The 25,769-nt window shown below is 49.3% G+C and overlaps 1 protein-coding gene across 4 annotated transcripts in view; it reads right to left on the reverse strand.

Annotated features, from left to right (window-relative positions):
- The window catches only part of MIB2 (MIB E3 ubiquitin protein ligase 2), a 54,487-nt gene that overhangs the window by 22,386 nt on the left and 6,332 nt on the right, over positions 1-25,769 (reverse strand). For 2 of the 4 annotated variants that reach the window (XM_064171732.1, XM_064171729.1), the window contains exons 3-5: positions 16,662-17,012; positions 15,755-15,926; positions 2,862-2,968 (exon numbers count right to left, since the gene is read on the reverse strand). In XM_064171732.1, coding sequence (XP_064027802.1) covers positions 2,862-2,968; positions 15,755-15,926; positions 16,662-16,908 — 526 coding nt within the window. In that variant the 5' untranslated portion in view covers positions 16,909-17,012. Of the gene's footprint in view, positions 1-2,861; positions 2,969-15,754; positions 15,927-16,661; positions 17,013-22,430; positions 22,507-25,769 lie in introns of those variants that run through there. The other 2 variants (XM_064171731.1, XM_064171733.1) reach the window with 2 other exon arrangements.

Here is a 25,769-nt window from a genome sequence, read left to right on the forward strand (position 1 = left end):
TGAGGCAGCTGAAATTGGACTGAAGGGCTGCCACACCAGGAAGGGTTTATAAAATAGAATCATAACATCAGTCAAGGTTGGAAGGGACCACGAGGAGCAGCCAGTTCCAACCCCCCTGCCATGGGCAAGGACACCCTACCCTAGAGCAGGCTGCCCACAGCCTCATCCTGCCTGGCCTTAAACACCTCCAGCCATGGGGCCTCGACCACTTCCCTGGGCAACTCATTCCAGGCTCTCACCACTCTAATTTCTGTGGGGTCAGCATACTGACAGCATACCCTGCCTGAACCAATGCACTGAAACCCTCCTTATACCCATGAAAGAAGGAATTCACACACAGTAAATTAAAGTGATTTGGCAGCCCCCAGAAGCTCCTTGCAGCTTGCACAACTCACCTTGATCTGCAGAAGGCACAAGGGGTCTCACTCACCTATTTAATTAGGGGATATTAAATCATGACACAACTCTACATCAAGCTCTCTGAAAGGCAGCCAGGCAGGCACTGACTGTGGGATAGAGGGATGGGAAAGCTGCACTCTGTGCAGCAGCAGCCACCCCCTCCCCGCTGCACAGGAGCAGCCCCACGGCACCACGCTGTGGCAAGACAAAAACACAGCAGCACTGCAGAATCCACTCAGGATCTTTCCTTTCTCCTCAGCATCAGGCAGGTGCAGGAACAGCAAATAAAGGCAGGTAGAATTATCCACTCCAATCTCCCCCAGACATGGGTGAGGACACCTCTCAACTAGACTCAGCTGCTCAAGACCTCAGCCAAGCTGGCATTGAACATCCCCAGAGAGGAGGCAGCCACAGTCTCCCTGGGCAGCCTGTTCCAGAGTCTCACCACCCTCTTACTGAAGAGCTTCTTCCTCAGCTCCAGTCTCACCCTGCTCTCCCTCAGCTTGAAACCATTCCCCTCTGTCCTGCCTCTAGATACTCTCATGAGAAGTCCCTCTGCAGCCTTCTTATAGGATCCCTTCAGGCATTGCAAGGCAGCTCTAAGGATCCCTGTGGAGCCTTCTCTAGGCTAAACAACTCCCATCTCCTTCAGCCTATGCTCACCCTGATCATAGAATCAGTCAGGGTTGGAAGGGACCACAAGGATCAGCCAGTTCCAACCCCCCTGCCATGGACAGGGACACCTCACATTAGATCAGGCTGTTCAGAGTCTCATCCAGCTTGGCCTTAAACACCTCCAGGGATGAGGCTTCCACCACCTCCCCAGGCAACCCCTTCCAGGCTCTCACCACTTTCATGCTCAAGAACTTCCTCCTAACATCCAGTCTGAATCTACCCACTTCTAGCTTTGTTCCCTTCTCCTTAGTCCTATCACTACCTGACAGCCTAAAAAAACTCACAGCAGAGGAAAAAACTTTTGGTCAACTTGCAAATTTTGCAGTCAAAATTAATTTCTCCAAAGGACTTCAGGCAGCAGGAATGCTAAAAAGACACAAAGCAAAGCAAGAGCACTTGAGCAGATTTCTCAGCTCTAGCTCTTAGCAGCCACACCAGAGCAATGCAGAAACTTCACCAACACACTGTTACAGGGTTTGCAAGGCTCTTTGTGCATGTTCCTGCCTTAAATGGAAATAAGAGTTAATGACAGCAGGGAGCTAAGTTCAGAAGAGTAAATGGCTGTAATTGGGGCAGCTCCATCAAAGCCATGGTATTAGAGACCTGCCTGATGTTTCTTCTCACTTGTCTTGCTCGTCTAACTGCTTTCAGGTCACCATCATCGTAAGCAACCCACGTCTCAGACATGTAAATGTTGACCTGATCTCAAAAGGATGGATAAGCTGGACTGAACATAAGCTCCTTTTGCTCTCAGGCTCTGCAAGCATCCATGTCCTCCACTGAACCCAGAGCTGTAATAAATGGTGGAGCCAGCACTGGAAACCTTTGGGCTTACAACTTAACAATTAAGAGGAAGGGAAGAAGCTGGAAGCATTACAGTGTGTACAAGGCTCTGGAATAGAAACAGATACTGCTGCTTCCTCAACCCTGCAGTGCTACACAGAAATAGGCATGAGTGTGTTAGGTAGAGTCATTAGCACCCCAAGAGCTGCTCTAGAAAAGGTATTTTAGACCCTTCACAATTTCAGCCTGAAGTTACAACTCCTACAGAAAGCAGAAACCATTCTCCAGAAGCCACAGCAAGAAGTTCCTCAATGCTCCTCAAAGACCATTTCTCTTCACTGTTCTAAAGTATCCAAACCAGGACATTCCACAGAACTCCAAGTGAAACAGGAGCACTGTCAGCAAATCTTATTCCCACTGTGAATGGAAGTTTCTCCAGGAAAAAAAGATGGGTCTTTATTTTCTTGTAACATGGTGAACATTTAGAGCTCTATACAAGATGTTTCCTAGGAGTTCTCACACCTATGAAAGAGGAGCAGCAAAACTTCCTTATATGCTTTAAAATCATAGAATCAACCAGGCTGGAAGAGACTTCCAAGCTCATCCAGTCCAACCTAGCACCCAGCCTTGGCCAATCAACCAGACCATGGCACTAAGTGCCTCATCCAGTCTGTTTTTAACACCTCCAGGGATGGCAACTCCACCACCTCCCTGGGCAGCCCATTCCAATGCCAATCACTCTCTCTGCAAGACAGTCCTCCTAACATCCAGTCCTCCTAACATCTGTGTTAGATAGAGTCCTGATTGGACTGGATGATCTCCTGGGGTCCCTTCCAACCCCTAACATCCTGTGAGCCTGCGAAACTCCAGCAACCTGCACTAATTGCTTCTAGAAGCTACTGCTTCACACATCCATTTCCAACTGGCAACTTGGTAAAAATAATAATGAAAACAATTAAAATCAACCCAAAGGTGTGTTACAGGACACCTCCAAACCAACTTACCATCCTGGTTACCCCACTCCCAGTCAGGACCACGGACTACTTTAGCCCCTTGGAAAGTGCCTTTCAAAGTGATGCGAGTCAAATTCTGGCGAGGACTCACCAGGACTCTGAAAAATAAAAACCAAACCCAAACAAATCAATTGAGCATTACACTTCACACTTGATTAGAAAGCTCTGTTTCAACACAGATCTGTCACAGGAGGATCAAGTATACTGCAGTTATCCAGAGGAAAACAGAGTTGGAGCTCTCAAAAGTGCATGAGATGCGAGAGGAAACACTAAAATAGCAGAAGAGGGTCATTGATCCTAAAGCTGCTGGCAGCAGAAAGGCAGCTAGTGGATAACACTCTGGGCTAAAGACCACCCAGGCTTACCTTCAAACATTATCAAACCCTGAGAGATCCATGGAGAGCTTTACAAATGTTCTGTGTTTCTCTCAGCTGCGGAGAGATGCCCAGAGGGGTTGCTCTGTGAGCATGAGGAAGAGGCACACTTCAGTGCCACTCTGTGGGGACAAGCATCTATCTGCACACAAGCAGCAGGGCTGTGGTGGAGGCTCTCTGAAGTTGTCAAGACACCAGAATGTCATCTTGCTGACTCAGGAAGCTGCACACTAATAACCATGAAGATTCAGAATGATGCCAATCTCTTAGACACTGCACAATTATAGTCACAGAATCAGGCAGGTTGGAGGAGACCTCCAAGCTCAGCCAGCCCAACCTAGCACCCAGCCCTGCCCAACCAACCAGACCATGGCACTAAGTGCCCCAGCCAGCCTTGGCTTCAACATCTCCAGCCACAGCCACTCCACCACCTCCCTGGGCAGCCCATTCCAATGCCAATCACTCTCTCTGACAACAACTTCCTCCTAACATCCAGCCTAGACCTCCCCTGGCACAGCTTGAGGCTGTGTCCCCTTGTTCTGCTGCTGCAGAACCCAACCCCACCTGGCCACAGCCTCCCTGCAGGCAGCTGCAGACAGCAATGAGCTCTGCCCTGAGCCTCCTCTGCTGCAGGCTGCACACCCTCAGCTCCCTCAGCCTCTCCTCACAGGGCTGTGCTCCAGGCCCCTTCCCAGCCTTGCTGCCCTTCTCTGGACATGTTCCAGCACCTCAATATCTCTCTTGAACTGAGAAGCCCAGAACTGGACACAGCACTCAAGCTGTGGGCAGACCAGGGCTGAGTACAGGGGCAGAATAACCTCCCTTGTCCTGCTGCCCACACTGATTAGCCAAGAAAGGAAAAAAAAGATTGATCATGCTTCTTTCAGAGCTTCAAGAGCCTTGAGGGGGCAAAAATAAAACCTAGAAGCTCCAAAGAAGAAAAGAAGCTCTTCACAAGCTCTGAGATGCATGAACCACAAGATACATTAGAGCAAGGCAGCTTCCCAAGGGCCAGTGTGATTCCTAGGAGCACAGATGGATACCTTCTAACAAAACCATTTACCAGCACTCCACAGCATAAGGTAAAGCATCTGTAAACCAAAGTCACTGAAATGTGGATTTACCAACTTCACCCCAGTGTCTGCACCAAGCTGTGGGGGAAACCTTGCTGAAGAAACCATGAAGCAACCCTAAACATCATAGCAGGAGGGATGTTAGTTTGCACTGCAGCTGTGCCACTTGGAACCCACCAGAATGCCCAAGTCAGTCAATGGAAAGCTCACCAAATGAAAACTTATCTTTAAAAGAGTGCCTCAGAGAGGGGGAAAAAGAGAGGAGCAGGGAGAAAGTAGCTTCTCCAGAAAGGCTGACATCACCTCAGAGTGTGAAACACTTTCAGCTTCTCTTCTACCTCGCACCTGAGGTTAAGGCAATGCTCATGGAGGTTAGCAGGGTGGAAATGGCACAGGCAGCCTCCTAGCCCAAAGCCAGAAGTTCAGCACATTTCCCCACCTAAGCTGCAGACAGCACAGCTGAGTTCACTTGCTGAGAAGCAGAACAGATTAGCCCAGCAGTGTTGTGGCTAGACTGTTTCCAGGCTAACACAGAGCTCTCTGTCTACCCTGCAATCCACACCACACACACAGCAGGCAGCTGAAGGAGAAAGAGAAGAAAAACACCTACGTGATAGTAAAGAGGGGGTCTGACGTCCTGTTAAAGCAGCTTCCAATTCCCATAATGGTGCAGCAGCCTCTCTGCTGGTTCTGTCTGTGCTCTTCCTAGATCCTCTCCCTAGCAGAAAGCTGTCTCATGAGGCATCAAGTCCCCAAAGCCCTCAGGGACCTCGCCCGGGTTACAATCCACTTGTCTAGGTGACCGCAGAAGTGCCACAATCCATACCCAGAGTAGCACACCTCCTCCTGACAGGCTCTTGGCAGCTCCCAGAGCAGACAGAGCACAATGAAGTTCAGCAGCTGTTCCACAGGGGAAGGGGAGGGGAAGGCTACTGGGGGTAGGGCTGACCTCGGAGAGCTGTATTTATTTCCCATCTAATACCTAGAGAGGGAAGGTGGAGACTCAGGATAAAAAGCTTATGCCTGAACTTGCTGTTTACTTATCCACCAGCAGCCTAAGAACTTCCCCTTAACTTCTCCCACCTGTGCTTTACAACTTGATGTGTTTAAAGAAGAGGGAGAGATTGTTTACACCTATCCTTATCATTGTTCAACGTCCATTACCCAGACTGCAGCTCCACAGGAGGAAGGAGATGATGTTTTATTGAACAGCTGAGATTTTTGTCTGCTTTCAACACCCACTATGCCCAGTAGGTGGGAAAGAAAATAATGGAAGAGGGTTAGGGAAAAGCTTAGCTAAAAAGAACCACTGATCAGCATTAATTTTACTGCTCTGTGTCAGGCACCACAGGCTGGCTTCAAAAGCCAGCATGGATTTGTGTGCTCCATTTGAAACAGCTTAGCTACATGGTGCTATTTTCACTGGGCTTTTGTTGAATGCTTGCCTAACAAGTCAGCACAAAACACCTCAGTTTATCAGAGTGTGATAAAAATACACTCCTCCAAACCCTGCTCTTCACAAAAGAGGAATCTCAGTGCAAAGATTCTCAGTGATAGCAAAATAAAGCACCAAGCTAAGCTCAAGAAAGATGTTTAAATGGCAAAACAGCTCCCATTCACCACATGCCTATCATCATTCCTCTTCTTGTTATAATCATATCACAGCAGCCACTTCCCATCTCTACACCTCATATTTGGTGACATTTGTAGCTAGAGGCCAGAAGAACACAGCTGACCTCTTCAGAAAGCTGAGCTTCCTTAGAGGAGTCTAAGAGACTGCACCTCCCATTCTCCTGAACCCATCACAGCTACCTTATTCCCTTGCCTCACACAAATCTTGCCCTTGTCTTCTACCACACTGCTGACCAGCAACACCAAAGAATGATGCAAGAGCCAGATGTCCTGAGCCAGTACCTCTTAGGTTTTAATAGAACTCAACATGTTTTGCTCCAAATCCTGGAGAACAACCAAAGCTATTAGTGTGTTGCAAAAATACCCTGGGGATAAATTGAATCACTGCAGTATTGCCTTTAATAACAATTTTAATTATGACAGCCAAAGTCTGCAGCCACTTCTGCCCTACAAATTCCAATGATATTAAATTACTATCGAGCCCAGCAAACCCTTGGGAGCATGTCCTGGACAGAATGAAGCTATGCATCTCTTCAGCATGCTGGGAACCACCCCCCTGTGCATATTCTGACCATGTTCAAATTTCACTGAGGTGCTCAGATAAGCTTTTGACATCACTGAGAGCTATGCTCCAGACAGCTAGGAAAATAGCAGCACTCATGCTTGACAGATGGGGATTTGAAACCCAGAATAACTCACTTGGAGAAGTTGAACCTGCTTTGTTTGCAGGAGACCTCTCAGGCTCTGCAGAAGTCAGAGCCCCTTCACGCCAGGCACTGCTGTTTTGCAGGACAGAGGCTTCTCTACTGCAGGAAATTCTTATCCAAAGAAACAAGCACAATAACCAAGACTGAACAGCCACAGAGGTGGTCACCCTGCGAGGCAGCAGACCATATATAGTGTGTTCATCTCCTCAGCAAGGAGCAGCTGTAAGCTAGAAGCTCAGCTCACAGCGGGTACCACCCTCCTCTTTAGGATGCACAAAGATCTAACAGAGGCTGCCTTAAGAAAAGCCAACACAAAGGTCTTCCAGAAGCTACAGGTAACACCAACCTCATCAAGGCAAGAAACTCAGGATTCTCTAATCCTCCCTAGCAAAGCTTTTACTGAAGCACTTCCAGCAAAGGATAAAGGAAGGAAATTCTGACAGATGGCAGGCGGATGCTGACTGCTCAAGCATGAACCAGACTAAGACAAGGACACTAGTGAGGGATCAGGATCACAGAAACCTATTTCAGGAACTGTCTTCACCCAGAATTTCCATTGTCAATGCCATCCTTCCTCGCCAAGGCACAGCTCCTGACAAAACCAGCTGTATGCTTACAGACCACAAGGCTGGGCTAAAAGCTTGCTGACCTCCTTATCAGACTCAGTTTTGCCACAGTGGGGAAGATTTCAGACCAAGGCTCCTGAATGTGGACTGAAATGTGTGTGCACACCTAACACAATGCTGCACTGCAGAGGCAGAAGGTTTTGCTCCACCATGCTCTGTGAGGTGTCTATGTACAGCCTTTAGTGGCAGGATATTGTACTGGGAATGATACAGAAGCAGTGGTGAGCACAGAGTGACATGTTCTGTTATCAGCCTTTAAACATGGCCATGAGTTTAATACACAGGCTGTGGAGGTCTCAGTGAAGATTTCTCTTGCTTAACAGTTAGGATTGTGTAATCCAGAACAGATAACAGATAAAACACATCACTGAAATTTAATCCCCGTTCCACAAAGCAAACAGAATGTTCCAGGCTAAATAAGGGAAAGACTGAGAGACTTCAGAGAATCAGGCAGGTTGGAAGAGAGCTCCAAGCTCAGCCAGTCCAACCTAGCACCCAGCCCTGGCCAATCAACCAGACCATGGCACTAAGTGCCCCAGCCAGCCTTGGCTTCAACATCTCCAGGGATGGGCACTCCACCACCTCCCTGGGCAGACCATTCCAATGCCAATCACTCTCTCTGACAACAACTTCCTAACAACATCCAGCCTAGACCTCCCCTGGCACAGCTTGAGGCTGTGTCCCCTTGTTCTCTTGCTGGGTGCCTGGCAGCAGAGCCCAACCCCACCTGGCTACAGCCTCCCTGCAGGCAGCTGCAGACAGCAATGAGCTCTGCCCTGAGCCTCCTCTGCTGCAGGCTGCACCCCCCCAGCTCCCTCAGCCTCTTCTCACAGGGCTGTGCTCCAGGCCCCTCCCCAGCCTTGCTGCCCTTCTCTGGACACCTTCCATCACCTCAACACCTCTCTTGAATTGAGGGGCCCAGAGCTGGACATAGTACTTGGGACTTCTCAGCCTGGAGAAGATAAGACTGAGGGGGATCTCATCAATGCTGATCAATACTTCAAGGGTAGGTGTTCAAGAGGATGGGATCAAGCTTTGTTAAGTGGTGCCCAGTGACAGAGGCATGTAATAAACAAACTTGATCACAGGAAGTTCCATCTAAACATGAGAAGGAAATTCTTTAATGTAAGGGTGGAGCAGGCAGCCCAGAGAGGTGGTGGAGTCTCTATCTCTGGAGACATTTAAAACCTGGCTAGATGTGCTCCTGTGTGACTTTCTCTAAGTGACCCTGCCTTGGCAGGGGGGGTTAGACTTGATCTCCAAAGATCCCTTCCAACCCCTTACCATCCTGTGATGCCTCAGTGTTCTCCCATGTGCATGGCTTTTAAGGAGGCACAGCTTTGCTAATCCAGTAAGTCATGCTGAGGTTTCTTTAAAGTAAGCCAACAGTGATTCATTAATGCTAAAAATGACTCTGAATTATTTGTACTTAGTGAGCATTAAAAAGTAAAGAAACAAACAAATCCTGACAAAAAAAGTCAGATTTGATTCAAAATGCTATCAACATTTCTTAGTTTAGCATCTTAAACTGAAACACCATCAATAAAATGCCCCCTCCCTGGAAGTGTTAAAGGCCAGGTTGGATGAGCAACCTGGGCTAATGGAAGGTAGGCTGGAACTAGATTACCTTTCAGCTCCCTTCCTAACCTAAACCATTCCATGAAAACCTACTGAAGAGGTTAATACAGTAACTAGACCTAGATCTCTTTACTGCCTGGTAATCAAATGCCCAACAGCTGTCACTCAGCTGCTGTCCCTCAGCTCAGGCTTGCAGGCTAACCAGTCACAGATGGAAGGCAGGATTACCAAAGCTGCCTTGAATGGGTCAGCATGGCCCAGACAATGCTAAATGCTAGCATGCACTTGGTTCTTGTAATGGAGCTGGATGTGGAAACCCACCTGGGAACTAAACTAGGCAGAACTGGTTTAAGAATTATGGTTGCAAGCAACTGCAAACTCTGTTTTGTCTACAGCATGAGAAAATATTTGTTAGTTCTTAGGCTTGATTACACAAAACAGTTCTCTGTGTGCTTTGCTGGCTCCTCCAACTCTATTGTTCTCCAGAAAAAACAAAACACACCTCCAAAAAACCAAAACAAAAACTTAATAGAAGGCTTTTGAGAGTGCATTATGGTTGTGATTTATTGGTGAGTGAAATGAACCACTGCAGAAGGTGATGCATACAAAATGCCCCTGCTGCCTTTGCATTTGGAAAGAAGAATGTTAATATTTTGGATGAGGAGAAGATTATCTCAGACTTGATTATCTGCAGAACTCAGCCCTCTCACAAACCTGCTACATTTTGCTTTGCTTCTGCTTACAGACACTGATTTATTTCCCAATTACCAAGCACACATTCAGCAAATGGATACAGGACTCTGGAAGGAAAAAAAATGTCTGCAAAAGAAAAAACAAACAACAAAACCCAACCAAACAAAAAACCCAAACCCTGCTCTGCTGAGACCCCACCTGGAGTACTGCATCCAGTTCTGGAGCCCCGAGTAAAAGAGGGATCTGGAGATGCTGGAGAGTGTCCAGAGCAGGGCCAGGAGGATGCTCAGAGGGCTGTAGCAGCTCTGCTGTGAGCACAGACTGAAAGAGTTGGGGCTGTGCAGGCTGGAGCAGAGGAGGCTCCCAGGTGACCTTCTTGTGGCCTGCCAGGATCTGAAGGGGGCTACAAAAAGCTGGGGAGGGACTTTTGAGGCTGTCAGGAAGTGCCAGGAGTGGGGGGAATGGAGCAAAGCTGGAGGTGGGGAAAGTCAGGCTGGAGGTGAGGAGGAAGTTGTTGAGCAGGAGAGTGGTGAGAGGCTGGAATGGGTTGCCCAGGGAGGTGGTTGAGGCCCCATGGCTGGAGGTGTTTCAGGCCAGGCTGGCTGAGGCTGTGGGCAGTCTGCTCTAGGGTAGGGTGTCTCTGGCCACAGCAGGGGGGTTGGAACTGGCTGCTCCTTGTGGTCCCTTCCAACCCTGCCTGATTCTGTGAAAATCCCACAAAACCCCAAACCCAACCAGCCAAACCCCCAAACAATAAAAGTTTGTCCATATTTTTATCTGAAGGATGAGAACCTCTCTCCAAGCAGCCAGAAAATTCAAATCAAACAGGACCAATTAAAAATATCAGCAATTAGCAGATGTTAGCAAGAGATTAGTGGATGATCTTGGGAGTCTCTTCCAACCTGCTTAATTCTGTGACTACTGGAGCTGTTTAAGGCCAGGCTGGATTAGGCTGTGGCCAGCCTGATCTAGGGTAGGGTGTCCCTGGGCATGGCAGGGGGGTTGGAACTGGCTGATCCTTGTGGTCCCTTCCAAGCCTGACTGATTCTATGATTATCCTACCAAAAAAACAATCAACCAAACCCCCAAACAATAGAAGTTTGTCCCTATTTTTAACTGAAAGATGAGAGCCTCTCTCTAAACAGCCAGAAAATTCAAATCAAAGAGGACCAATTAAAAATATCAGCAATTAGCAGATGTTAGGAAGAGATTAGTGGATGATCTTGGAGGTCTGTTCCAACCTGGTTGATTCTATGATTCCTTCAAATAGCAAATTAAATAGATATGACAAATAAAGAAACCAATACTTCCTGCCACCAGAGCTTTAAATCCAGGTCATTGTAAGACCTGAAATAGCCTCCAGGTAAAGGTGTCTTCAAAGCCTCTTTAGAAAACTGATTGGGAAGCCTCTGTGGTGCCTGGCTGGGCTTAAGGCCTCTCAAATCCTAGGATTAGGGAGCTGCTGGCCTTGCCTCCGTTGAGCTGCAGAGGAGCCATGTGGTGGCTCTGGCCACGCAATGCAAGTGGTGGCAGTTTGCTGTGCAGACATCACACTGAGATCTCTGAAACTGTCCTGCTGGAGGCTTTGGCTTCCTCTGGCAAAGGATCAGCAGTGGTACCAGTTGTAAGGCTGCAGGTAGAGTGATGCTCTCACAACTGAGACCAGAGAGGGACTGGAATCTCTGGTTAGAGAGACAGCTGATGTGACGCCTCCGCCGCGGCTGCGCCCCACGGTGCTACACTTGGCCACGCTGGTGGCAGGAAGCCAAGGCCTGTGGTCACAGTACACAGCACAGGATCACAGAACCACAGAATGCCAGGGGCTGGAAGGGACCTCCAAAGCTCAGCCAGTCCAAACCCCCTGCCAGAGCAGTGTACACAGGAACACATCCAGGTGGTTTTGAGTATCTCCAGAGAGGGACTCCACCACTGCCCTGGGCAGCCTGTGCCAGGGCTCTGTCACCCTCACAGTGAAGAAATTTCTCCTCATGTTTCCATGCAACTTCCTATGCCTCAACTTCCATCCATTGCCCCTTGTGCTGTCCTTGGGCATCACCCAGCAGCACCTGGCTCCAGCCTCTTGGCATTCACCCTTTGCATATTGACAACCATGAACGAGGTCACCTCTCAGGCTCCTCTTCTCTAAGCTGCAGAGCCTCAGTTCCCTCAGGCTCTCCTTGTTCCACTCTTTGTGGCTCTGTGCTGGACTCTCTCAAGCAGTTCTATGATCTTCTTGAACATGGGAGGCCTTTTGGTTGTAAAAGACCTTTGGTTGGAAGAGATCTTTAAGACCATCAAGTCCACCTACTAACCCAGCACCACCACTAAACCACATCGCTCACCACCGCATCTCTACAGCTTTGAAATCCCTCCAGGGATGGGGACTCCACCACTGCCCTGAGCAGCCTGGGCCAGGGCTCAACATCCCTCTGAGGGGAAGAAATATTTCCTACTATCCAACCCTGATGCAACAAAGCAGCTCCTCCTCCTTTATGCAAAACAGAGATTATGGGATGCTGTCATATTTGGTGAGCTGCCTCTCCATACACTCCCCACTTCCACGTTTTCTGACCAGTTAACATCCCCCAACAGACTCATCAAAGCACTCTGCCTGGGCCTTGAGAGCAACACACACTGCCTGTGCTTGAAGGTGACTGTAAAGTACCAAAACCTAGCCATTTCCTGCCAGAAAAAGGGGGCAAAGGAGACTCCTCCTGTGTTTCACAGCCAATGAAACAACAGGTAGCGACAAAAATCACAGGAAAACTTAAATCCACACAGCAATTACCATGCTTTTTTAAATACACTGAGCCTTTTTTAGTCCTTGGGGAACTGCCAAAGGCTTTCTCTTCTATTTTATAGAGCAAAAAGATTGAGATGAGTGATCTAAGCAGCAGCCCTCATGAGTCAGAAGCATGCAATTTTTGTTCTTCGAAAAGGCTGCTGCACTGCCTAAGGCAAAGCTCAGACCTCAGCTACTCCAAAGAAATCCTCTCCGTGCCACTGTCCAAAGGTGATCCCACTCACTTCACTTGTTTTTATTCAGACATTCAATTCCTAATGCAAAGGAATCTATGGAACCCCAGGCCAACAAATCCTAGGATTCTATCTGCATTAAAGCAGAGGCATTCCCACTTCTTCCTACTCCTGCACAGCCAAGACGTTTCTGATCAGAACTGTTTCAGTTTGCCAGCTCCCTGGATGAAAGCTCTTGCACGGGAGACAGATGCACTGCAGTCCTAGCACAGCATCCCAGCAAATGACTGAAACAAAAAAGCACTTCTGGCAGCCTGTTACCTTTCATTCATCTTTAAAATTGCAGCTTTCCACAAGTGGAAGCTTCTTCATTGAGGATTTCTGATTTCTCTCTGTTCCTCAGCACGGCTGCCGTTCAATACCTGCCACTCAGGAACAGCAGGAGAGATGTTTTATCATCCACCAGTGCTGCTTCTTCCTTTCTCCCTTCAGTTACACGTACAGAGTGATTTCATCATCAATTTATCTCCCTGAATCATTAATGTGGCAGAGTGTTTCATCATCTTACCATTTTCTCGCTCCCTGGAAAGCGTTAAAGGATCATGCACTGCCAAAATCAAGCCCATAAAAATCCATCCCCATTACTGAGGTTCCCAGAAACCAATGACACATGCTGTGTCCCTGATGTCACACCCCCCCACACCCTTTTCTCTTGGCTTTTTACCAGCTGCTTGGTATCAGGAAGATTATTGCTCCTGCTAAGGCACAGTAATGGAAAATCAGAACACTGCTACCAATGGGATGAGATTTAACAAGGCCAAGTGCAGGGTTCTGCACTTTGGCCACAACAACCCCATGCAGTGCTACAGGCTGGGGACAGAGTGGCTGAGAGCAGTCAGGAAGAAAGGGACCTGGGGATACTGGCAGATGATGAGGCAGCAGTGTGTCCAGGTGGCCAAGAGAGCCAATGGCATCCTGGGCTGGCTCAGGAACAGTGTGGCCAGCAGGACAAGGATGTTAGGAGGAAGTTGTTGTCAGAGAGAGTGATTGGCATTGGAATGGGCTGCCCAGGGAGGTGGTGGAGTTGCCATCCCTGGAGGTGTTCAAGAACAGGATGAATGAGGGACTTAGTGCCATGGTCTGTTTGACTGGACAGTGCTGGGTGATGAGTTAGGCTGGATGAGCTTGGAAGTCTCTTCCAACCTGGTTATTGATTCTATGACATCTTAACAAAGCCTCAGTATGACAGGCTCTAGGCTTCTTTTTAATCAACCCAAAGATTTAACTTGTATCACCCCACCTCTATCCACAGAATGAGCCATACAAAGAACCCCAAAGTGATAGGAAAAAAAACAAACAACCCAAAAAGCCACTAAGAGGTAAGCATCATCAGGAAGCAAGTTCTGCTCTAGTGAGCATCAGCCTCCAAAGAGCCCTCCACTGCTTCAGTGACATTCCAGAGCAGTGCTGCAGTGCTTTGTGAAAGTCAAACAACTCACACAGGACAGTACCAGGTCTGGCAAGTGTCCTGGCAGCCCTCCAGGCTCTCTTTTTACACTGACAACAAACACTCTGCTGCCTAATTCAAGCAGCAGCCTGGACACAGGTCAGACACAAGACTTGAAAGGGAAAATTGCTCTCTTTCCATCTTTCCCCATTCAGATTCCTCAGAAAAGGAAAGAAATGCTGCAGAGGATGAATCCTGGGGAGCAACTGCCTTTTGAGAAAGGACAGCCTGCTAGGGTGTTCCTGATGAGGGGTCAGGAGAGGCAACAGTGCTGGCCTGCAGCCCAGGGGAATGCAGCACTGTGCAGCACTCTGAGAAACCATAAAGGGAACAGAAAACTTGGCCTCCTCTGCAACAACTCAGCCTCTGACTGCAATTGTTGCCTCTTCCTTCAATGTGAGGATGATTACCTACCTTAACAGCAGTGTACCTAGAGCTCAAACAAAAGCCACAAGCAGGCACCTCTGAGTAACCTGGAGCTAATTATAATATCCAGAGAAAGAAGAGGGGGAAGAAAAAGTCTGGATTTAGCTGTAGGAAATCACAAAGCCCTTCTCACAAAAGCATCTGCCTGGCTTGCCATTTTTAACACAAGCTCAAGAAACATCCTAATCAGGTGGATAAACACAAGCCTCAAAACTCAGAGAGGGTATTGTTTGGCCAGCAGCATCTTCCACCCCTTTGCTGCATTCAGAATTCTGGCTCGGCTGTGGTAATCAACTCCAGAGAGAGCTTCCCACACGAGAGGGGAACCAGCTGGAAATGCAACACTGCTGTCTTTAGCAAAGCAATTCCTTTTCATTCCACAGATGGATGCAACACACAGGGAACTTTTCAAGGGGAGGAAGAAAAGGGGAAAAAAAATCAATGACACAGACAAGAGCTGACTTCCTAATAGTTTTCCTAATGGCAAGAGGATTATAAGGTTCATCTTCAAGCCCTCCTCAGGAGGAAGGAATGAAACTAATACACTTTGGCCACAACAACACCAAGCAGCACTACAGGCTGAGGACAGAGTGGCTGAGAGCAGCCAGGCAGAAAGGGACCTGGGGGTGCTGGGGGAGTAGCTGAAGATGAGGCAGCAGTGCCCAGGTGGGCAGCAGAGCCAATGGCATCCTGGGCTGGCTCAGGAGCAGTGTGGCCAGCAGGACAAGGGAGGTTCTTCTGCCCCTGTGCTCAGCACTGCTCAGGCCACCACCATGGCACTAACTGCCTCATCCAGTCTTTTCTTGAAGACCTCCAGGGACTGTACCTCCACCACCTCCCTGGGCAGCCCATTCCAATGCCAATCACTTTCTCTGACAACAACTTCCTCCTAACATCCAACCTAGACCTCCTCTGGCTCAGCTTAAGGCTGTGCCCCCTTCTTCTGTCCCTGGGTGCCTGGCAGCAGAGCCCAACCCCACCTGGCTACAGCCTCCCTGCAGGCAGCTGCAGACAGCAATGAGCTCTGCCCTGAGCCTCCTCTGCTGCAGGCTGCACACCCCCAGCTCCCTCAGCCTCTCCTCATGGGGCTTGTCAAGACAACCCAAGCACTCCTCCGGCACAACTTGAGACTGTGTCCCCTTGTTCTGTTGCTTAACTTCCAACCAGCTGAGTTTAGTCTGGTGAATTCATGGGGGGGAGGAGGAGGTGGGGGGCGGGCTGCAGGTAATTCCCAAAGCACTACAGGGGGAAAGTTCCTAACCCCTGCCAGCTTGCCCTGGAGCAGCACTTACGGCTGGGAGTGTGCCGTCTCGTAGCGCTCGAAGGAGTGGGACAGGTCGTGCTTGTTGTTCATGTAGCACTGCGTGCAGAGGTCGTAGTCAAAGCACAGCTTGCACTTCCAGCGCATCCCCCGGATGCCATGCTTCTTGCAGCAGTCACAGATGATGTTGGGGTGGCGGACACCTAGGAGAGGAGTAAAGGAATACAAGATCCACAGGAAGTCTGGAGAAACCAGAGGCTCCCAGGATGTCAGGGGTTGGAAAGGACCCAAAGAGATCATCGAGACTAACCCCCCCTGACAGAGCAGGATCATCCAATCTAGCTCAGGGCACCCAGGAACACATCCGGACAGGCATAGAAAGGCTCCAGAGGAGACTCCACAGTATCTCTGGGGAGCCTGTGCCAGTGCTCTGAGACCTTCACAGGAAAGAAGTTCCCCCTGTGTTGAGCTGGAACCTCCTGTGCTGCAGCTTCCATCCATTGCTCCTTGTCCTATCCCAGGGAGCAGTGAGCAGAGCCTGTTCCCCCCCTCCTGACCCCCACTACTCAGATAGTTAGAAACATTATTTCAATCCCTTCTCAGTCTTCTCCAGCCTAAGCAGCCCCAGGTCCCTCAGCCTCTCCTCATCAGGCAGTGCTCCAGTCCCCACATCATCCTTTTAGCCCTCTGCTGGACCCTCTGCAGCAGATCCCTGTCCCTCTTCAGCTGGGGAGCCCAATCTGCAGGCAGCAGGTCGGTGACAATCTCCTTCTCGCTCTTCCCGCAGGTGCTGCACTCAGCATATCCTGCTGCCCAGCACCAGGCCAGAGGAAGCTGCAAGAGAGCCTCCAGCTAGCACATGAGGCAGGTGTCACACATGCTGGAGGAGCTGGGTTCAGGTCATCACTCTGGGTGCTTCCTGCCCTTGCCACACTCACCTATTTGTGCGTTATCGTACAGCAGGAGGTCATAAGCCCCTTGGAATCCAGTCCTGTAATTGGTCCTGTTGCCTTGATCCCACTGCACGACCACAGTCTTATCTGGAGTGGTTGGGCTGCCTGTGCGACCGATCTCCACCACAGTCCCGACATTCCCTTCTCCATTGTCCTGGCTGCCCCACTTCCAGTCCACTCCACGCACGACCCGCATCCCAACCTGCATGCTGGCACAGGGCTCCACGTCCATCCACCTGGGCACCAACCTCTACAGCTCCTCCAGCTGAGGGGGCTTGCAGACAGGCAGTATCACCAGCAACACGCTCAGCATCCTCAGCAGCATGTTCAGCACACCTAAGGAGACAACACACAGCTGAAGGAGGCCACTCAACGCATCACATTTTCACCCCAGAATGAGCTGGCTGCAGAAGAGGCCTGAGCTGCTGGGTAGATAAATCTGTGCTTTAAAGCAGGGATGCTCACAGCTTTAGATGGGACAGGCAGGCAAAGCAGCCAGACTGCCAAGGCACAAAAACATCTGCATGTATCCAAACCACTTATGCCAGAGCACTGGGGATGAAGGAGGAGGTGTGCTAGTTTGAGGCTAACTGGAATATTTCAATGAGAAAAATCGGATGATAGTGTGAAAAGGAAACAGTGGTGATGCCTGCTTCACTCATAGGCTTGCTGAGATGGATTAAAAACAACAACACAACTATTGATAAGACAGTGTCAGTGTGTGTGTGCCTCTGTTGCAGTTGCTGCCCTGGGCTGCTTCTGTGTAACTAATCCTTCTGCTTTCTAAGTCCCCTTGCTGATCCTCACAGCTCACCTTGACTCTAAGGCAGACTCTGGGATAAAGAAAAGGGGTAGAAAGAAGGTGGGAGGGTGGTTGGGAGCCCCTCCTGAGGACTCTGATTTCTGGGAGGGGTATTGTGTGTTTCTGTCTTACTTTTAACTTGTCTATTTCAGCATATAGCTGTATCTAATTGTGATAAACTGCAAATATCTGCTTGTCTGTTGTGCTAAGCTGTAAATACAAAGCTCCATTCCTTAACTTCCAGCTGGCTGAGTCTAGTCTGGGTGATTTTATAAGGGGGGGGCGGGAGGTAACTCCCAAACCATCACAGGAAGACTGGATGAGAAGTCTTGACCAGGACCAGCCCTTGATTTCCAATCCAGGAATGAGTTTGACAGCCATCAGAGACACAATGGCAACAGAAACAAAAAAAGCATGGTAAAGAGAGCTGAAACACAAGAAGGAGAACAGCAGCAACACCATTTTAGCACTAAAAAGTCAGTATCTGTCTATTTTCCAGGGAGACTTCTCACATGCACCTTATTAATTTAATACTGCTGTGCTGAGTTCCACTTGCCCAGTTAGGTTCAGTTTTGATTTGGGCATGCAGGAAGCTTTAAAGGTGCAGATGAAAGATGTTTGTCTGTTTTCCCCAAAGAGAAATGTCAGCCCTTTGCTGCTCTTTATCAACGCCAGCGCTGAGTGGAACAGGGAAAGATTATTGCTTACCTACAGAGAGCTCTCCAGACTTTGGGCTAGGATCAATAAAAGCTTGGAATAACCTTTCTAATTGTTGCCATGGCAACGGGTAGATGAGGTGAATACCACACAGATACAGCATAGCCACAACTCTCAATTAAATCAAGTAAATTGTCTAAGCCTGGTTTATCTCTGCCAGAACAAGGCAAAGCAGTGTAGCTTTCAGTATGTGGGGCCAAGTGGCTGCTTTAACTTCTGGAAAAACCTCCTGTGGCATCCCTTTACCTGTGGGCATCCCTGGGCCTCCCTCATCCTCTTCCAGGTTACAGCATCACAGAACCATGCAGGTTGGCAAAGCCCCTCAGGATCACCAAGTCCAACCTAGAACCCTGCTCTACAAGATTCACCTTAAACCATAGCCCTAAGCACCACATCCAAACCACCCTGAAACACAGCCAGGCTGGGGGACTCCACCTCCCTGACCATGAAAAACTTCTTCCTAATGTCCAGTCTAAACCTCCCCAGCCTCAGCTTGAGGCCATTCCCCCTTGTTCTGTCTCCAGTTCCCTGTGAGAAGAGCCCAGCAGCAGCCTCTCCACAGCATCCCTCCAAGTGGTTGTAAACAGCAATGAGGTCTCCTCTTTTTCACACTAAAGTCTTCCATCCCAAATTATTTCCCTACTTTAACGTGCAAGCAGAAATACCTCAGCCCTTGCAGTGCAGGGATCAGAGATTTCTTGGTAGCTGTGCTTACTGTCTTGCAATGCCTTCTTTTTTTGAGCCCAGACTTTTCTCAACATTTGAGAGACCCAAACCCCAACATAAATGCCAAGGGCCAAAGAGTGCAGTACCCAGAAGCACAGCAAATCTTACCAACCACCACAACACGAAACCAGCCCAAACCAGGCTGCCTAACCTGGTTTAGCTGACAAGCTAAAAGGATGTGTCCTCAGACACGGCAATAGGAGCAGCTCTGAGCCTTGTGACACGCTGTTAACTCTCCCACCCAGCAATAAAGCAACTGAAACCACTGAGCCCTAAAAATAAACTCTTCCTCCAGCCAAACATCCCCTTTTAAATGCATGGAGGAGTAGTTTTGATGCAAGAAAAAAGAATGAAATGGAGTTTCTAACATGCAAGGGCTCGTTCTCTGTTCAGCTTCAGCAGCAAGCTAGCTTCAGACCTTCCCTGCTGCACATCACAGTGACATCCAAACACCTGTCACATGAGAGCAACATCAAACCCAGATGTCCTCGTGAACTTCATGCCACCCTTCATTTCAATAGTCACCAGAAGATGCCCAGGGCAACACTTTGATTTAGACTTCTTTTGTGGAGGTGGATGTAACAGTGCTGAGTTTAAAGTGCACCATGTTTGCTGTCTTCATGAAAGCAGAAATTGTCTTTTGTTTGGGGAGGGGGTCAATGCTTTTTTGCATTGCAGAGCCTAATGACATTTCTCAGATCCTCCCTTCTTCCTTCTGATCAGCCAGGAATAAAATGGACAATTTATTGCTGTAAGAGGCAGAACTGCTTTTTAAAGTGGCTGCTATCAGCCAGGCAAGACACTCAAACCTGCTGCAGAGAAAACAAATGGCAACATCCAACAATATAAAGGCAGAAGAAAAACAAAACTCAGTTATTGCTATGTGGCTTTTCCTTAAAAACAACCACCAGCAGCCTCCTGTTTGATCCATGTGGAAGATGGGGGGGAGGTAATAACAGTGGGCAAAGGAATTGCATGCTCAGAGAAAGAAACAACATCATCACAGGAGTTTTTAGATGAGGATTAGAGAGCTGCTCCTCAACCTAGAGAGCTTTATGCTATTTCAGTGGGCCTTTTCTCTCTCCTTGGGAATGAATGAACCATCACAGGCTTCAGAACTCGCAGCGCTTCAGGAAAGCAAGGCCAGCTGCAGAAATTATTCATCATGTAAGATTATTGCAGGCTGTGCCCCAAACCCATAAAATTTAAGGCACTGCAGTATGAAGGAGAATGATCCCTTGCTACCTGGAAGCAGAAGAGCAGGCTGACATACACTCAAACAGCAAAGAACCAACCTCAGGTCAGAACTGCCTTGGTCCTAGAAATGTGTGACCTACATAGAGGCAAAAATCACACTTCTCTCCCACTACTTTTCTGACATGGATGCTGCTGCAGAGATGCCTCCTTCAAGCTGCCAGTGAAGCACAAAGCTACATGAAGAACACTGTAGAAAGAGTCCTGGAGAAATGCTTCAGTGCACTGTGAATTCACTGTATGGATGCAACATGACAAGCCAACATCAGGTGTCTTGTTGCAGAGCTGCCAACGGGCAGCGATCTCTGTCAATATCACAGGTACTGAGCTGCAAGGACAAAATGCTCATTCAATCAGCAGCCCATAGTAAGCTGGATCCAGATGGGAACTGGCTGCCACAAGCACCCAGCTCCCCTTGGTGCTGCAAGTCCCTACCACTCACAGGGGAGCTGCACATGTCCTCATCCCACAGCTCTAGGAGCTGTTTCGGCTCCACTGTGCAGCTGTGCTGCTGTGTAGCAGTTAGTGGAGCTGTCCGTGCTGCAATGACCTTCACGCAAGCCCTGCTCACCGATCTGAAGGCCACCTTCTTCATGTGGACACACAGGAAGGCACCAGAGGCAATCTGCATTCCCCTCTAATCTGCAGAGGTGATGCACTGGAAGAGTAAAGGACCATTCCAAACCATTACGAGATGGATTACAACGCCCATGCAGCCTGAAGCTCACCAGAGATCAGCATTATTTACTTCCTAAATGGAAATGTTTCACTCACTGAAGCAAATACTCCTCCTTGATGCTGCCTGGGTTGCAATTACTCCAGGAAAGGATAGGTGTAGCTGCCAGAAACGATTCTCAAGGAGAACAGCAGTTTCCCATGGGAGTTTAAAGTAACTACAAACAAATAATCCATTATGAGACAGAAGCATACTTCTGAATCCTGACCTAATGTTCTGACCTCATCTCCTGTGACACAGGAAAGAACAACCCAGGTGTAATCTATGAAATCCCAACTGGAACAAAAGGAAAACACTTCAACACCTTCAGCCCACAAGGCTTTTCTTCCAACAATTGTGGCTACTCTCTGCCAATATTCAAACTGTGCTGTTGGTAGAAGGTGCTCTAGAGGCAGCTCAACACCTGCCTCCTAGGAGGCAAAGGTTGTTGCTGCACTGGATACACAGCAAACAGAACTGAAGAGAGGTGTAAGCAGATTGACAAAATCTCTGTGTGTAACTGGGTGATGGAGCTATTTGAACAGCATGGCAAACAGAGGAAGATACAGGTGAATTGGTTTCATTGCTACTTGGTTTTCCTTAAAGCAGCTTTCCCCCCACCCCTGTACACATGCTGCAGTTTGAACTGTCCTCTAGGATGAATTATTCCACCTTAGAGAGCTTTGCCTATCCTAGGATGCTTCTTTTAAGTGCTAAGGCAAATGCAACTCACATTACTTCAAAAGCTTGTGGAGCTCTGATTTTGATATTCCCCTAGTTTCTACTTTGTGAACATCCTTCATTATAGAGTTGTTTAGGCTGGAAAAGACCTTTGAGATGAAGTTCAACCACTGGCCAAGTCTGTTGCTAGACCACGTCCCTCCGGACCATACCTACACAGCTTTTAAACCCCACCGGGGATGGAGACTGAATCACTGCCGTGGGCAGCCTGTTCCAGGGCTTGACAGTCTGTGAATGCACATGGAAATGGTTGCAGCAGAACTTTTATTACAGGGACTTTTCCAGAGCAGCTCACCTGAGCCCCAAATGCCCAGCTCTACCCAACTGTCAATCTCCAAGTCCCAAAATAAGCCATTATCATGCTAAGCATTTAGGAGAATAACTTCATCCCCCATTTCTTACTATTTTCAACCCCTCTGACTCTTCCTTCTCATCGGGTACAGCCTGTTACCCTGTATAATTAGACCTTTATTAACTCGAGACCTGCAGCATCCAACCCAAGAGCTCACACCATCCACTCACACTTCCACCCTCTCGCTCCTGGGCGGCTTCCCAGGGAACACAAAGCACAAGCAGGCTACAGACCTCTAGAACCGGCACAACTCCTCCGTCCTCTGGACGCCGTCCGCCAGGTTACAGCACTGCTCCCTCTGGAAATGGGACTGGAGGCTACCGGGACAGCTCCCCAAGGAGCCAGGGGCCTGCCCCCATCGACCCTCGGCAGCTCCTGACACCGCCCGTCCGCCTCTCCCGCGGCCCCAGCCCCGGCCCGGCCGCCCCCGCTCCCGCCCCGAGGTACCTGCCGGCAGGAGCTGCTGCCTCGGCGCCCGGAGGGGTCCTGTCCCCCGGCACCCCCCAGCCGGGAGCTTCCCCGGGCACAGGGCTGCCGGCGGCGAGGCGGCTCCGCTCGCCGGCAGACGCCCTCGGCCCGTGCCCGGCTCTGCGGTGCGGTCACGGCGGCGGCAGCGCGGCCCAGCCGGGACACGCGGGGCGGCCCCCGGGCGGAGCCAGCCTCTGCCGGTCCCAGCCTCTGCCGCTCCCGGCCCCGCTTCGGGCGGCCCCGGGAGCGCGGCCCCGCTGCCCCCGCATCGCCCTGTCCGGGCTGGAGAGCCGCAGGGAGAACGCTCAGGGCACCCTGGCGACAGGCAGCGGCACGGCGGAGCTGCAGGCGCGGCCGCAGGAGGAAGATCAACCCTAGACGGGGACAAACCTCCCAGTTCCCCACTGAAGCAGCGGCTCAGGCCGGCCCCGGGGCACCGGCTGGCCTGTTTGCACGGCCCTGACCTCCCATTAAAGTCTCCTCTCCTTCCCAGAGCCGAGCTGCCTACCCAGGGCCTGAACCTGCCCTCTTGCAGTCAGCTGCATCAGGCACCTTGCTCCCTGCAGCCAGCCCCAGGAGCCTCCCTGCTCGGCTCTGCAGCCAGCTGCAGACAGACACGTCTAGGACAGACTCCCCGGGGAACGGCCACAGGGAGCATCGCTCTTTTAAAGCACAAAAAGCCGTGAATCCTGCCCAGACACCCACAGCGCCAGACCACGTTCAGTGCCCTCACACTCCTGTTTCGTGTCCTCCTTCAGGCTCCAGCTCATGGGCACGTTCCAGAGCCAGGTGCTCTGGTGGGAACTTGCCCATGCAGCTGGGTACACTGGAGCAGGGCAAAATCTGAATCCTGGGTGGTCTGGGCAGTCATAAGATGACTCAAGATTCCACACCCCCCCGAAATTCTCATTCAGGAAGAGAAAATGCAGAACAGGACCAAGAGGAGAAAACAGTGTCCTCTGCCTGACAAAACCAGGCTGATGAAGGCTTCCCGAGGCTCAGTATTTGTTTACTCCACACAGACCCTGGCCACGCTGCCTCCCCGGCACCACCCTGGAGCTGTGAATCCTCTCTTCCATGCGACCTTTTGCACATGGTATACAATGCAACCAGTAAGAGAATTAAGCTTTGGCCTTCTCAGCACAACTCAGCAGTGGGTAAAGAGGCTTATTTTAATTAGGAGAGGATTTAAAGAGTTTTCCAGGCTGTCTTCTGAGACCCCCCACTCTCCCCTCTTGCACAAAGAGCACAAGAACAGGCTTGAGTTTATCGAACTAACCTGCTGCAGACTAGGAGTTAGGTCTTATCTCAGCTACCTCTACAGTCAGAGAATCAATAAGGTTGGAAAAGCCCTCCAAGACCATCAAGTCCATCCATCAACACACCACCACTGTGCCAAAGTAGTAACAGCAGCACAGTAAATTAATGCTGATGAGATTCTGCTATTGAAAAGCAAGAGAAAACCTTGAGAGGATTAGGAAAAGAGAATCTAACAGAGCCACACCAAGCCAGGCGTGGGACTGGTGGTAACCAGCTGCATCTCCTCACGCTAGGAACAGAGTTTTAAACGAGTTAGGTGGTAATGGCTAAATTAAGCCAGCTTGAACTGGCTTAGGAACGTTTGCTGTGGCTATGCAGCTGGTTTGTAGCAGAACTTTGTGTAAAGATACACCACTCCTGTGGGCGTTTGTCCTACAGGAATAAGGCTTGCCAGGGTTTTCCTCCTTCCCTGCCACAAAGCAGTGTTTCTGGGAAAGCAGCAGCAGTTGAATAGCTGAATGCCTGGCCAAGTCTTACAGACATAATTAAGCACTGTTCCCCACCCCACTATCCCTACCTGCAAAGCAGAAAGAAACACTGCTGTGCTTTTTAGTAACAGACAGCAGCTCGGATCAAACACCTCTGAGCAAAACGCTCAACGCTGCTAAGTTAGTTCATGCCAACAAACTCCAATTCACACTCACCCTTCACTATTTCCTCCCCCCCTCTCCTCAGCAAACAGCAAGGCCCCAGGACAGCACAGCAGCACCTGCTCTCACTAATAGGATGCAGGCTAATTGCTCTCACAAAAATATTCACTACTAAATGAAAGCAGACCAGGAAAAAAAAACCTCCAACAAAACACCACAGAAAAGCACACAATAAATAACTCTTTTTGACTTGCTGGCTGAATAACATCAACAGGGTAAAGCAGGTGATTAATGTGCTCAGGGATTAATATCTTGTTGTTTCAGCTTCTCTGTGCAAGAGCAGGCACACATCCTGAAATGCAGACACAGAGTGAGGGGATGCTAAAAATAACCAGCCAGGAGCTATGCTTAAAGAAGGTCCCTTTGAGTGCATTTTATCTCTCCAGCCAAGACTTCTCCTTTACAAATGCCAGCCCATTGATCTGTTTTGCCTGAACTGGATTTGACATTCCATTTACACCAATTGTATGCCAGCACTGACTTGTCAATGGTGAGAGGGGAACGTTCCCTTTCTGGCTGCAGGAGTGATACTTTCAGTAGTTATAACGCTGCCTTACTCTCTGTTCTTCCACCTTGTTAGAGGCTGCAAGCCTCAAAGAAGAATCAGCAAATATATTGGTAGTCAGCAACAGTATTTTTGTGCAAAGCCTTCTGAGAGGCTTGATTCCATCGTTCTGGTTTCCTAACAACCTCAGAACAGAACCCAAAGATGGAAGAGGTTACAGGAGAAGTTATCCATCTTACGTTTTCAGGTTCATTATGTGCAAGTATGGCAGTACCTAATAGCCTCAGTAGGCACAAAAGCCAACAGAACCAGCTGCTGCATGAAACAGAGTCAAAGATGGGCTCTGCTTAGCTAAGGAAAAGCACAAGAGCTAACTGGACAGTAGCCAAGATCCTCATTCAGAATTCTGACAGAGAAGCACTCAGTGATGCTCCTGAGACTGTCTATGGCAGTGCCAGAAGCACCAGATTACAGTAATGCCAGTGGAGTGACTCAGTCTCAAGGCCATGCTGTCTTCATACTGTAAAAGCCATCACCAGAAGAAGAAAATGTGACACAGCCAACAAGAAACTGAAATGCACAGGCACTGCCACTTGTCCCTTAGGGGGAAAGGCACTACCTCTCTGCTGGACTCTCATCTGGACTGCAAGGAGACAGTTTCTTCCCACTGCATCCTCCACAGCCCGAGAAGGTCAGCATGCCATACACTACCAAAGGCATTTAAAAGACACTGCAGGCTTATCTTCTGTTTTCCTTGATGGCAAATTTCCATTTGATGGGATTAAGCACAGATGTTGGGGCCAAGAGCCCTTTGTGTTTATAGCTGAATGCTGTCAAGACAGA

The sequence above is a fragment of the Pogoniulus pusillus genome, chromosome 36 (genome assembly GCF_015220805.1).
Source record: "Pogoniulus pusillus isolate bPogPus1 chromosome 36, bPogPus1.pri, whole genome shotgun sequence".
NCBI lineage: Eukaryota > Metazoa > Chordata > Aves > Piciformes > Lybiidae > Pogoniulus > Pogoniulus pusillus.